The 14,994-nt window shown below is 42.2% G+C and overlaps 1 protein-coding gene across 2 annotated transcripts in view; it reads right to left on the reverse strand.

Moving 5' to 3' along the window:
- Positions 1-14,994, reverse strand: part of ITGB1 (integrin subunit beta 1) — a 74,535-nt gene that overhangs the window by 19,140 nt on the left and 40,401 nt on the right. For both annotated transcript variants that reach the window (XM_074946192.1, XM_074946193.1), the window contains exons 8-13: positions 12,341-12,436; positions 10,962-11,051; positions 10,065-10,205; positions 9,708-9,910; positions 5,906-6,144; positions 4,479-4,701 (exon numbers count right to left, since the gene is read on the reverse strand). In XM_074946192.1, coding sequence (XP_074802293.1) covers positions 4,479-4,701; positions 5,906-6,144; positions 9,708-9,910; positions 10,065-10,205; positions 10,962-11,051; positions 12,341-12,436 — 992 coding nt within the window. The remainder of the gene's footprint in view (positions 1-4,478; positions 4,702-5,905; positions 6,145-9,707; positions 9,911-10,064; positions 10,206-10,961; positions 11,052-12,340; positions 12,437-14,994) is intronic.

Here is a 14,994-nt window from a genome sequence, read left to right on the forward strand (position 1 = left end):
AGTTGTTTAGGAGTCTTAAATCTAGAATTGATCTCTCTCTCGTCTGCCTTTGGGATGAAAAAAATACTTGGAGTAAAACTCCCTCCCTCTGTGCTGAGCTAGAAGGGGTTCTATGGCTCCTATGCATAGAAGGAAGTAAATTTCCTGTCTCAGCAAGTGCTCATGAGAAGGGTGGCTGAAAAGGGACATGAGAAGGGGGAAGGATGGAGTAACGTGATTTTATAATGTCAGATGTAATCTTCTCCCACACAAGTTGAAAATGGGAGCAACAGTCTACAAAGGTGTGTGTGGGGGGAGGGGTAGAATGGTGTAGTTGCAGCTTGGTGATGTGGGGTGGTTCCAGGCTCTCAACCAATCCATCAAAACTGTCATTTTTATGACAAAGATGGTTGAGTGACAGACAGATCTTTCTCTGAAACCATGGCTTCTTTCTGGACAGCTTTGTGTGACTTTGAAATCCTGAAAATTGAATGGGACAGGATCTTTGTGCTGTTTGAATGTTTCTTTACATGTAGGTGTATGTAGTGGTGTGGTGGTCGTCCCTCTCCCTTTGGGTTGGAGGGAGGCCACACTGCCTCACCATGCCATCGGGACCGCCGCCTAGTATCAGGGGAATTAGCATTAGGCGTTAGCGTCCCGCCTGGTCTAACGGGGCTGAGCAGCCAATTGTTTATAGCCTCTTGACCCTTTAAGCAGAGGCCAGGCAAACACCTTAGTCTGTCTCTGGGCCCTTTTTGCAGGGGCCAGAGCAGACACAACAGTCAATTAAGCTCTTAGCCCTTTAAGCTGGGGCAGAGAAAAACCCCAGGAGTCAATTAGCTCTGGGCCCTTGGTGCAGGGAGAGAGCAGAAACCCAGGGGTCAGTGTCCTAGCTCTAGCGGACGATTGACAAATGCAGGCCTCTGGACCTGGCGAGGGGAGGCTGCCACCCAGAGGTGGGGTGGCCGGTGGAGCCCGGGCCCACCCTACTCCACCGGGCCCCGGCCCGGGGCCCTAACAGTGGCGGAGTGATCCGCCACTGGGTCAGCGGGGAATCCAGCCGCAACACGCTGGCCATGCTTTCGGCAGCGCTACAGCCAGACTGAAGTCGGCTGTTCCTGGGCCACTTCCTCCCCTCCCCTCAGGATGTACCTGCAACCAAGAGACATCTTCCATCTGCTCCGGGTAGGTGGCCAGCAGCAGTCCTGGTAGGTCTGCAGTAGGCACAGGTTCCCTGGAGGGAAGGGACTCACTGGGCTGGGTAGCAGAGTCAGCAGCCAGGGGTGAATAGGACATGTCTGTCTCCCTCGGCGTTCTGGCTGCAACTGAGCCAGAGGCTCCGCCTTTTATACTTCCTGTTCCTGTTATCCACTTCTGGTGGGAGGGGCGAGGCAGGCTTGGCTCCGCCCACTTGTGCACAAAGGCCAGTTCCTCCCGCTCTGGGTCAGAGGGAGGCCACACCGCCTCACTACCGTGTATAAATCCCAAGGGATCTCAAGGTGGCTCTGGAATCCTTCAGGCACGTAAGGATTAATCGGTGGATTCAGCAAAGAAGCTTACTCCATCAAAGGGAAGGTCCCCAACCATATTTTGGACCTCCCTTTAGAACCCAGAAAGCTAGAACCAGGGTGCCTGATGCAGGAGCACTGCTAATGAAACAGTACAAGCTGCAGTGTCAACTGCGTCCAACAAGGCTTGCAACAAGCTCCTAGCTAGTAGCTGATGTTCATTAATAATGGACTGGAATTGCTCGCAGTATTCAGGCGGAAGGCACTCAAAGGTGGTAAACCTAGAATAATTTCTATCATCATATATCATCATAAGAGTCTGGTAATGTGCAATCCTAAACTGAACTGTAACAGACGAGTAGGTCTTACGGCCGAACAGATCAAGACATTTTTAGTTTTAATCCTAAGGTGTGGATTTGATGGGGTGCTGTCTGCCACGTTCAGTCAACACTTCTACAACCAGGGAGTTACATGAAGGATGGGAAAATAAAAATTCAGAGTTCTTGAATGGACCACACAATTTTTTTTTTTTTTTGTCAGCACGCTTGCATGTTGGTGATATTGTTGCTGGGGTCTGCTAAATGGTCTTGGCAGGATCCCACAGGGCCTCACTGACAGGTAAGGCAATTCTAGATGAGGGTCACCACTGTAGAATACCTAGTAACTTCCACTGCAACTCTCTGACATCCTCTAAGGGGATCTGTAAGGAGTTCACAATATATTTTACTAAATCTTGAAGGCGGGGGAGGCTTGACAGTCTCATCTGGAAAAGATGAGGAGATATTCATTTGCAGAGTAGCCTCCTTATCTACTCTGGCCTCCTGCTCCTCAAACAATTCTTTAACTTGCGGTAATGGAAGAGGGACAGCTGAAGTAGGAGAAAGACTAGGGGCTCATGAAAACTGTTGTCAGTAAGCAGCCCAAGGATCCCAGTCTGGCCACTGAGGAGGTCCATGAGATACAGAAGGTGGTATCCAATGCTGCTGGAACTAGCAAGGAGGAGCACAGTTTTGTAGTTCCTCTCTTTCCCTAAAAGTGTCAGGTGGAAGCTCCCTTCATTGGTGAGCAGGGGAATCCTGCACTGAGATTTGAGAATCGGATGGGAATTCCTTTTCACCTAAAGGAGGAGCTCTGCCAAAGTCATGGTGTGCTGGAGAATCAAGTGGTACTGATAGGTACCCATTAGCAATGGAGGCTCAGACATATCTGAGACAAGTAAGGCTTTGGAATTTCTAAATTGCTGTGGCACTGGGTGGAGTTGAAGCCAGGCTCCATAGTTGGTAATGAGGGTATAGACTGTTCCGGTTAAGTCTTGTCTGATGGAGTTCAACGGTACCAAAGAAGATGAATCCTTGGTAGGTGCCTAGATAATATGAGAAGCCTGTCTTCTGGATGACCAGCTTAAGCATGGTGAATACCAAGAGAGTTCTAGATACCATCTTTTAAGAAAAAGAGTGCTTAGACTTCTTCCCTGGAGTGTCTTGCTACTGTGGTACAATGGAGGACCTCATTGCCAAAGCATGTTTGGTTCCTTTAGCCTTACAGAAGCTCAGCGCACTAGGCACAAGGTCAGTACTGATGGAGCCTGCAGCCTCAGCGATACCCAGTGGAGGATATGAGGTCTCCAATGTAGTCTTATTTTGAGGAGATTGAGGCATTCCTGGAGTAAACTATGAAGACAATGACTCCTCTTTTTAAGGGTTTTCCCCTGAGTCCTCTGAGGATCTCTTTTGTGTAGGTCTGTAGAGGTTTGTGAAGAGCGTGCAGATGATGATGCAGCACTATGCTCACTCAGAGGCTGATGTCCACTGGGGGTCTCTGGGCTTGGATGCGATGCTGGATGGAGAGAATGCTCCATCATTAAGAGCTTAAGTTTCACCTCCCAATTCTTCATAGCTCTGCTTTTAAGGGACATCCATCTCCCCCTAACAGTAAATATACTGGGAGTGTCCGCCACGAGCCGGGATGGCTTCTCCGTGTGACGCAAGACAACACTTGAATCCTGGAGATCCTGCTGTATCCCAAGACAACAGAGATCCCAAAAGAAAAAAAACCCTCTTAAGAAAAAGGGATTATAAAGCAAACCTCTACAAAATAAGAGATATAAAATAAATTACAGAAAATAATTAGTCTAAAGAATAAACTCTGAACAGTTATAAATGGGCACACTAAAGGCTCCATCTCAGGCTGAGGCGGTTGACAAGGAACTGAGCACAGCCTGCTGGTGCAGCCCGATAAAGTTTCGGTGCAGGGCATGAGGAGGCATAAAGCACATGCGCTGGCTGAATGGGCACTTTTATTGAAAATCTTCCATCAAAGGCGCATGCACTCCAGGTCAGACACGATGCAAAGAAGAATCTCTGTCATCTTATCTATGAAATGAGGGTCCCTTGCACTTAGGGTAGGAATATTTATAGATACTCAGGCCAGAAGGGACTATCTAGTCTGAGCTCCTGTATAGCACAGGCCATAGAACTTCCTCATAGGAGTCCTTAGTCAATACTAACGGTTGTGAAATACACAGAAATATTAACTGCAGTCACTGGATGAGGAGATTTGAACTCCGTCTCCTGGATGTAATCCAGGGTACCTTTGGCTTTACATAGAAACCAGGTTGCAAGGTTAACTATGATGCAGTAGTCACTGTCCTATAAACAGAGTATTATCCAAAAAAAGCCAGTCTGAACTGATTTTTATTTATCACAAATCACATTCTGATATAAAGGGAAGAAAGTTAAGGACTAAACGATCTTGGCTAAGGTAACCAGTCAAAGTTGTGTACTTTTTGTGTGTGTTTGTGACTCTTAACTTTATTTCATCTCCTCCTACTGCCCCAGGGGATTATATCCCTATATTTCAGATCGGAATATGAGAATGAAGCAGCAATGAATATCAAGGGCCTCATTTTCAAAGTTGAGAATATGTAAATACCAAAAACGCACATACACACAGCATCTCTGAAAGCCTCGCCTTTGTTGAACTGACACTTACTTGTGCTCTGCACAGACACCAAGGCAGGTCTGACACATTTCACACGTGGGGCCTTGGAATTTGGCATCTGTGCAGTTACAGGTTCCACACTCACAGGTTCCTCTTCCATTGCAGATTTGCCCATTGGAAGCCATACATGAAGACTTATCCAAAGAGCAATCACAAGCACTGCCAGTGAAATTGGGGTAACATTCACATACTCTACACTTGCAGACACCATTTCCTGCATGTTAAAAAGATATTTTAGTAAACTTAAGTAAATATTCATTTTGTGGCACCGAGAAATACTTTGAATAATGTTTGCCATCAGGGAATATTAGAAGTATAAACTGACTGATGCAAAGATAAAAAGATGACAAGTAGAACTAATGTTGCCTCCTTCGAGAGTTTTTTTTATAGTTAAAGACATTTCTCTTCCCTCCTCACAAAACCACAACCAAAGAACCGGAAAGGCTGGTGAAAGGTCACTCATGGAGACCATTATAAAATGAAGCCCTCTCCCCACAATAGATAATCAGCATCAGTGCAACCTCTCTTTAATAATAATTTAACATTTATATCATGCTAGTAGCCTAGATGCCTCAATCAGGTTGGGGCCCTACTCTGCTCGGCACTATACAAACATATGGCAAACAACATAATTTGCACCTCAACCTTGTTTTAGAAGAGCTTAAGTCTCATGACAAAAGGTCAGTTACTCTTCACAGTTGATTAAGTCCTTGGCCTTTTCTGAGACTGCTCGGAAGGATACCAAATAGTCACCAGTGGTTTATACAATGTGAACAATATCCACTAGTATCTGGGCTAAGATTACCAGCTCATTTTGTACTAATAGAGGTTACAGTAAGACAGCGTAGTAGTACAGTCTCAAGACACTTGACTCAGCATTTACTACACCTATCTTGTCAGATCCACCCAACGTTTCTTAGATGGGGCATGTAGTAAAAACAAGTGCAAAATTCTCCCTCAAATGATTTCAGCTCCTTTAATCATTTATAATTTACTTTATCATTTTATATTAATACATACTGTAGGTATTTGCCTGGTGTCAGATTTATGAGATGTACAATAAATTCTGGTCTCCTTTTAAAAAAGGCAAAAGTATTTAAATTTTTGAAGGTCTCACAGCATTTTACAGCTTTTGTCAAATTCATTTTACATCACAGACTGGAGCTGTGATGGCAGGGAAGATATTTAATCTGAAGTGTTAGCATTTCTACTAGCACATACCATACCCTTGGCTATAGACCGATGGCCATTATATTATTAGGTAACTATCTTCAGACACTATCTGCTCAGGCCAGATTCAAATGGCTCTATAGTCATTTATCATATCCTCCAAGTCACCTAGCCACTGTTCAAATCTGTCAGCCTCACCCTGTAACATATTTGCAAAGTTTTGTAGAACTATGAACTATATTTCTCACCTCCGCAAATTAAGCCATTAGATCTATCACAGTTGAAGTTATCACATTCACAATATTTGCCAGAGTAGACTTCATTGGTGTTTTCCCTTTTTTTGCATACACATTGTCCGCAAATACACTCTCCATTGTTACTGCATATTTCTGTACTGTTCTCTCTTCTACAGTAAGCATCCATATCTTCACTATTTACTTCATCTGTGCTGCATTCACACTCTTTTCCAATACGTCCTTCGTTACACCTAGAGGAAAAATATATGCCTAAGATTTAAATTGGGTAAAACTCATGTGAACTGAAAATGTTTACATACAATAATATATACAAGAAAAAGATTCAACAGGATAGAAGGCAGTAGTCACTGTTTCTGCAAGGAATGGTTTGAGGTTCAAACAAGGTACCAGCTGAGACTTAAGTGTAACCATCCTTAGGACCTAATTGTGCCATTAAGCAGTTTCTCAGCTGTTTACTTGTTCCAGGTGAAAAGCTGAGGGCTGCAACCTATGACAACACAGCTATGTAGCCATTATTTCTGTAAAATGAGATCATTATTACTTATTATTTTAATATAAAAGTAGTGCCAGTGGCTATTTACTATGGCTACTGCCCTTTACCCCACTTAATCTCTATCAAGGAAACCTTCTCGCTTGGACACTGGGCATTCGAGGGCTGGATTCTCAGAGGTACCGAACACCTGCAGCTCCCAATGACTTCAATTGCAGTGAAGGGGTTTCAGCACTTCAGAAAATCAGGAACAAGTGTTTATGAATAAAAGGTGGTTTCTTATGGTTACCAGAAACAAACCTGAGAGCCACTTAAACCAGAGATGAAGCTTTCATCAGGAAATCATTCAAGTGTAGAAAAGAGCAAGGAACTATTCTTAATATTGAATCCATTATCCTTTTAGTCTTTGTATGTGAAGTCAAGAGATGTCAGTGGCAGTGATGTATAAAAGTAAAAGTAAGTGAAGCAGGTAGTGCTTCAGGCAGGTAATATTTGATGACTCCCCCTTTCCAAATGCTTACCAGTTAGAGAAACATGCCCCAATCTGCAAGCATTCAGTGCACACACCACTTCCACTGACTTCAAAGGGAATTCCATATAAAGTATCCTGGCAAAATTAGGTCCTACATTAAATATGCTCCTGAAATCTTTCCATTAAATCAATGTCTATTGCTGTTTGTCTTTAATAAATAACTGCATATGAGGGAGCTGGGAAAGGGGTTGAAAACTTCTTCAATTTAAAAATAATGTTTAGAGACACAAGATGGGTGAGATAATATCTTTTATTGGACCAACTTCTGTTGGTGAGAGAGACATGCTTTCAAGTTTACGCAGAGCTCTTCTTCAGGCCTCAGGGCTTGTCTATACTTCTGGCTAAATTGTCATTGCTGCAATCGATGCAGCGGTATTGATTTAGTGGGTCTGGTGAAGATAAACTAAGTTGATGGCAGAGCACTCTCCCATCGATGTCTGTACTCCACCCTCCCGAGAGGCGGAAGATAAGTTGGTGGGAGAGCATCTCCTGTCAACATACAGCGGTGTCTGCACCGCACTAAGTCGACCCAAGTTACGTCGACTTCAGTTACACAATTTATGTAACTGAAGTAGCGTAACTTAGGTTAATTTACAGCGTTAGTGTAGACCAGCCCTCAGATACGTACTCTAGGGCAGTGCTTCTCAAAGACGGTCCACCGCTTGTTCAGGGAAAGCCCCTGGCGTGCCGGACCAGTTTGTTCACCTACTGCATCCACAGGTTCGGCCGATCGTGGCTCCCAGTGGCCGCGGTTTGCCACTCCAGGCCAATGGGGGCTGTGGGAAGGGCAGCCAGCACATCCCTTGGCCCGCGCCACTTCCCGCAGCCCCCATTGGCCTGGAGCGGTGAGCCGTGGCCAGCGGGAGCCGCAATCGGCCAAACCAGTGGACGTGGTAGGTAAATAAACCAGTCCGGCCCGCCAGGGGCTTTCCCTGAACAAGCGGCGGGCCGGACCGGCTTTGAGAACCACAGATCTAGGGTATGTCTACACTTAAAATGCTACAGTGGCACTATTGGTGTCTACACAGGGACTTAGGTCAGTTTAACAATGCCACTCGGCTATGTGGATTTTTCACACCCCTGTGATGCAGTTAAATTGACCTAAGTTTCTTGTATAGACCAGCAAAAGTGGTTAATCCAGCTTTCCCCCACCCCATGACAGGATAGGTGTTAATGGTCCACGTCACCTTGAATGGTTCCTTGAAACATGAATTAACTACTTATGCTAAACACAATCTGTTGCACCTTGTATTTAGTTGTGACACTCTAGGTATGTCAGTACAGCAAAGAAAATCTGTGGCTTGCCTGTGCCATCCAATTCGGATTCACGGGGCTCAGACTGTAGGGCTATTTCATTGCTGTGTATACTTCTGGGCTCAGGCTGGAGCCTGGGCTCTGGGACCCTGCAGGGTGCGAGCCTAGAGCCCGGGCTCCAGCCGAAACCCAGAGGTCCACACAAGAATGAAACAGCCCTGCAGCCTGAGACCCACGAGCCTGAGTTGGCTGGCACGGGGCAAGCTGCGGGTTTTTCTTTGCTGTGTAGACAGACCCTCTGAGTAATTCCCCAGACCCGAAGGAGCACTCTGTGTAAGCTTGAAAGCTTGTCTCTCTCACTAACAGAAGATGGTCCAATAAAAGATATTACCTCACCCTCCTTGTGTCTCTAATATTCTGGGACCAACCTGGCTAGAACAATACTGCATATAAATAATGTTTGGAATGTATTAACCAGATATCAGTGTTGTTCACTATTCTCTGAGAGCTTGGATCCTACTTCCCTAAAGGTGAAATTCTTAGGAGTTGAGCCACATTTTCAGGTTGTCTTCCTGGTTTTCTAGAAGGAATCATCTTTATTTTAGCTGTAGGTTTCTTTGAAAATGAAGAGCCCAAACTGGGACTATCGGGTTGATGTCTAACTAGCCCACTTCTAGGGCCAAATTCAGATCTTTTAAAATCCAGTACAACTCCAGTAAAGCCAATAGAATTAAGTCTGACTTTCACTGGTGTAATAAAGCAGAATTTGGTTTCTAGTTTACTTTCCATAGCCTGTGCTGAACACTAATAAATATAATTAATGAAAGGGAATTTCAATTATACATATAAACACATAGTTCTATATAGCCTAAGGGATTTTAAAACATATAAAAATTGAAAATATCTACGTAATTAGAGCCCCAAACATTAAGAATAAATAAAATAAAGAAAGCGATGAGGAAAATCACAGCATCTTAAAAGCCTTGTCTGTTAATACTGATTGGCCTTGAATTTTCATTCATCACTGGTCTTGAGCAACTGGTGCCAGCTTGCCAGGCACTCCTGCCAAGAAGCTACAAAATGCATTGTAAAACTCCTTGGAAGAAAATCCAGACTTCATGTCTCAAAGGTAAAAATTAGGTCAATCTTAAAGCTCACAATAATATTATAATTTACGCTCCATTTTCATTTGATCCTTGCAGTATTTTTCATAATAAATGGGTCTTAAAATAGTAAGGTCTCCATATTCTTTGAAGGACCAACTCATGAAGGGCCAGATTCTGATACTTTGACTCATGCTTGGCAGTGCCTTACTACATGAATAATTCCCCTTATTTTAGTGGGACTATTTCTGGAGACAAGTTAGTATTCAACACAGGTAAGGCCCTAAGATGACCAAGCACTGTAATGTTTCTCCCAGCCAACCTGCCCAAAATAAAAAAAAGCAAGCCTAATTAAAGAAACTGTGTGCTCATATTTCCCGTTTGCCAAAAAGAATAAAAGGTCCATTTATTTACCTGCAAGCACCACACTCAAATGTTCCATTTCCCTCATGGCAGTCTGGACTATGAGGAATTCCCTCACTTTGACACTGACATTCACAGATGAACTGAAGATTAATTTCCACTTCTTCAGTGAAACCCAGTGGTTTAATTTTAATGGTTTCATTTTGTCCTTTCTTTGGACACTCGTTAGCGGTTACACTAATCTCAAATTTAACCTGTAAGCGAAATAAATGGATTCTTACATCAGTACTAAAAGGCGCTCTGTCTAAATTATTAAAAAGTAAAATATCACAGAGATCTGCAGTCTTGTTCAATTCTTTAGGTATTAAAAATGTATGTTGTCAGCTATGTACTGAACAGAAAAATTACCTCATCTCCAATTGAAATGTTGGAACACTTTCTGCCATTTTCTCCTGTGCCATTCACTCCATTCTTGCAGTAAGATTTATAATTGATTGTTACTCCTTTTGGTAACTTGCTGTTTTCCAAGATAACCTCTGAAGACAAGGACTAAAACAAAAATTAGTTATTAGTTAAGTAATAACTACCATCTAGCTTTAAAAGAGTTGACAAATAAAGGTGGAGCCTATTAAATGGGCATTTCCTGAAGAGAGACTTTCACAAAAATACATTCTCTACACACCAGCCTTCAGTACAGTAAAGGAGAACAAAATCTGGAAAGGAATAAAATTGCACATACATTATCCTTATTAGAAGACACTTTTCAGAATGTTCTGTGGATGGTCGTTAGGTTTTATCAGTCCTTTCTCACCCCAGGGTGTTTTCTTAACAGTTCTCCAAAGATTCATTACTTCTGTTTTAACCCACTTTCACTATTCTTTGAAGTACTACCATCATCATTTAAGGACCAGAGGTAGCTTCCCTCCAGAACTTAACAACATGGCTCAAAGACTACTAAACATAAAGGTTGCTGCGGTGAAGAAAAAGCACAGCTTCTTTCCTCTCCTTACAATAAGAAAAGATCATGCAGGGAAAAATAAGCATGTCCTCTTGATCACATCAGATGCAAGAAAACACAATTAATGTTAGATGGGTTTTGAAAAGAGAGGATAAGTCTTTTTTTTGCAGAGAGAATGCTAATCTTTACATACAGCTGTGCACTTTTCATCAGAATTTGACAAGATTATGCAATTATCATCAACATTCCATCTTCTACTCCATTCACAATGTTTTTAAAAAAGAGCATACCTCAGTGGGCTTCTCTAGAAACTGATGCTAATATACATGAATTAAAAACAAACTTACATTGTAGGCGTCAATAATCAGTTGAATCACATTGCTGGAATTTGCAGACAGAGTTCCAACTGCTGACTTTGGGATCAGATTTTTCAGTTCCTTTTAATATTAAAAGTAGAAAGTGTAAATTACTTTTACACAAATATAAATTCCAATCTAAAAGCTTCTTTATTATATACACTGAGATGCAGTAGATCAGAGTTATGAACACCAGAATTATGAACTGACCAGTCAACCACACACCACATTTGGAACCGGAAGTATGCAATCAGGCAGCAGCAGAGACCAAAAAAAAAAAAAAAAAAAAAGCAAATACAGTAGAGTATTGTATTAAACCTAAACTACTAAAAAAATAAAGGAAAGGCAGCATTTTTCTTCTGCATAGTAAAGTTTCAAAGCTGTATTAAGTCACTGATCAGCTGTAAACTTTTGAAAGAACCACCATAATGTTTGTTCACAGTTATGAACATTTCAGAGTTTGAACAGCTTCCATTCCCGGGCTGTCCGTAACTCTGAGATTCCACCTTATACAGTCAGGAACAACTCCCAAGACCAAGACAAAAATGTTGCCAATAGTTTCAGTAACTTGTGAAGGAATAAAAACAGTGACTGGAATATTGAAAACAAAATTATGCAATCTTTTAAAATTCTCGTATATCTTTTGATTGAATAAAAAAGGAAGGTATTCTCCTTAAAAATTATTTTAAAAAAACTCTCATTTAAGTTAAAAAAATATTCAGACAGTATTTAATTAAGAAGATACTTCTGTAACTATAAAAGGTTTTAGAACCATAAGCCATATTTGCTTCTGCTGCATTAAAACAGTCAGGGAGAGGGAGATCAACAGTCATCAAATGAAGGTGAAAGAAAACAAGTTAGTTCTGTTGGTAAAATCATAAAATACAAATAATGGCAAACCCACCTTTTCAAGTTCTCTAAATCAGGTATTGAGAGGACTAGTTTTAAAACATGTTTAAGAGTTATGTGCTTTTCAAAAACTCCTTCCCCTTAAGCTCAGCTCTGCCCCTCCCACAATTCTCCTTTGACTCCGCGTCTCCATGCCCCTCAGGTATTTTGAAGCAAAAAGTAGGTCCTGCACTGTTATTTCTAACCTAAAAGTAAGAAAGATTAAATCCCACTTTCTGCTTGAAAAATAAAAGCAGACTGGTAGGTTTTATATTGGGACAGGCAACTGCTCAAGAAAAGAGTGCTTAGTAATTAGCAGGAATGGCAAAAATCACTTTCATGGTCACCCGTTTTCATACACATTTTAATTTCAAATCAAATTAGTTTTGATGATTGCATACTGGATCATCAGAATCAGCCTCTCAACTGTCTGGAAAAATATAAGCAACAGAAGCTTATCTCGTGATTTTTTTTTTTTTTACCTTGTAAACTGCCTGAAACTCCTCAGTAACGGCAAAAATTGTCTGAATGTTGTTCTCACTAAGCTTCTGTACCAGGTGAGCAATGGAGGGATAATCCTGTAAAATTAGACATGAAACTTAATTCAAATTTAGCAGATAAAGAACAATCTGGATTTTTTAACCTTACATAATATTAAATTGCTTTTTGAATTTTAAAAGCATAGGCTTCCAACCAAACAACAATAGTTTAGTTAAAGGGCAAGCTTTTTTAAAAACACAAACAAAAAACTCCCCCAAAACCAAAAAATCCACAAAACCCTTCAAGGCAGGACTGTCTACCAGCAGGTGAATATGGTATAAACACATTTTAAACAAGACTATAATATAAAATAAATCAAATTTTCACATTCTTAATCACTTCCTATAAAGTCTGATTTAATCGATAACATATATCCTATCATGTTTCATAATACTTTTGACTTAATCAAAACGATTAGCCTTGTGTGGTGTTTTATCCATTTAAAGACGAAACAAATTGTGACTCAAATGTAGTCTTGTATTAAACAAAACGTTTATTTTAATCTACATAAAATGTGTTTGGGAACGTGTACATGCACACACTTTTTACAGCTACTTGTCTTTAGCAATCGAGTACTTAATTATCTACACACATTTTATTTTATCTACTTACCAAAAAGCCACAAAAGCATAGTTGTTAACCACACTCTTGTCTTAAACGTATTACATGCTACATATCATCAGGCCTGAATAACTTGCACCTGAAAAAGTCCTAAAAGAGTTGGCTGAAGAGATCTCTGGCCCACTGATATTAATTTGTAATAAATCTTGGAATAATGAGGAAATTCCACAAGAGTACTAACATTGTGCCAGCATTTAAAAAAGGCAATGGGATGACCTGGGTAATGGTAGGCCAGTCAGCTGGACATCAATCCCACACAAAATAATAGAAACGCTGATTCGGGATTCAATTAATAAATAATTCAGATACAGGAATACTAATACCAGTCAATATGGTTTTATAGAAAACTTATAGAGCTACATGGGAAGGTACTGGTGACCCGAGTATGTCCACCAGTCTATGGGAGGAATCTTGCACCATCTCCACCTGTATGTCCACAGAGGAGGTCACTCTCGTATGCTCTGTAGTCATCCTGCAGAGGAGAGGACACCCCAGACATCACTGCATCATTCAGTAATGAGGTGGCTACATACAAAGATGGCTGAAAAGGAGTCTCTTCAACCTCTTTTACAGGAGGCTCCAGGAGGGTTATTTGATCTCACTCGGTACTGACATCAGCACTGGGAACAATGTCCTGAGTCTCTTCTCTTGGGGAGAAGCATGGGAGGACACCCCCAGGGATTCCAATACGGCCACTGGTAAGGCATGGGGCCCCCAACCCCTCCTAGCGCATGGAACCAAGTCTCTGGACCAATGTGGACCCTCTATTGCATACCAGGAGCGCAACTCTCTTGATGAAGATGAACAATGCCTTTGATCCCAAGATTGAGGGGCATAAGAACCTACTTCTGACTCTAAGGAAGACACCGAGTCTCCTGACCAGGGAGGTGCAGTACCATAAAGTGACAAGGTCTGGCAGTGCGTCTCCAAAGACTTAAGCAACAGGGACAGCATGCTGGGCTTGCCTTTTGATGGTGTCTGGCGAGGAGGTGCCAGATGGTCTGAAGTAGGTACTGGATCTGAATAACAGTGGTAGGTAAGTGCAACAAAGACTACATATCAACTGGTAATGGATCAGCAACTCCTGCACCACCACAGAATCTGGTACTGAAAGGCACTGGAGATCTCGCACCACATCACATGCTTCTGGTGTGATCTGGACCAAGAGGGCTGACCTGATGCTGCTGTTGTTGCATCTAAGGGGTTGCTACAGTGCTCCAGCAGCGGTCAGTCATAATGCCACAGGCCCCAGTGCTGGAATCCACGAGCCTTCATGAGGTACTACTGGCACTGGGGAGTGCCTCCTTTCCGAGGACACTCTACCCTGTTTCCCAGCATGCCTACTGGATGTCAGTGCTGGGAATCTTGATCTTTTGGAGGAAGAGTCCTTTAAAGTACCCCACCAGTATTTCTTTTTTGGTCCTGGGGGAGGAGAGTGCTGCCGAGACACCACAATGGAGCACTCTTGACAGAAGTAGACGTGCATGCTGCCCACTTGGAACGTACAGCCACCTTAAGAAGTGACAAAGCTTCACCTCTGTATCTTTTTTGGTTCGGGGCTTAAATTCCTTACACATCTGGCACCTGTCCTGGACGTGATCCTCACCAAGGCACTTCACACATCAAAAATGAGGGTCACTCACTGACATGGATTTCCTGCAGCTGGTGCAAGGTATACAGCCCAGAGAACGAGGCATTCCCCAGTACCAGGTGTCAGTACTCAGAAAAAGCAGGAACTAACAGATCTACTAAACTCTTAGAAAATGAAACGTACACTAAACTAACTATAACTTTATAAAAAACGTGTACCAACTATATACTCTAGAAATAATTTTCCTGAAAGGAAAAACATTGCCAAAACAAGCTAACACACTCCAGCTACCAAGTATGAGCAGTAACAAGAAACTGAGGGGGAGTAAGGGTTGGCTCCATCCTTTATAGCATTGCAGAGCAGAACATGGCAGCAGAGGATGCA

Source organism: Natator depressus, chromosome 2, assembly GCF_965152275.1.
Source record: "Natator depressus isolate rNatDep1 chromosome 2, rNatDep2.hap1, whole genome shotgun sequence".
NCBI classification, from domain to species: Eukaryota; Metazoa; Chordata; order Testudines; family Cheloniidae; genus Natator; species Natator depressus.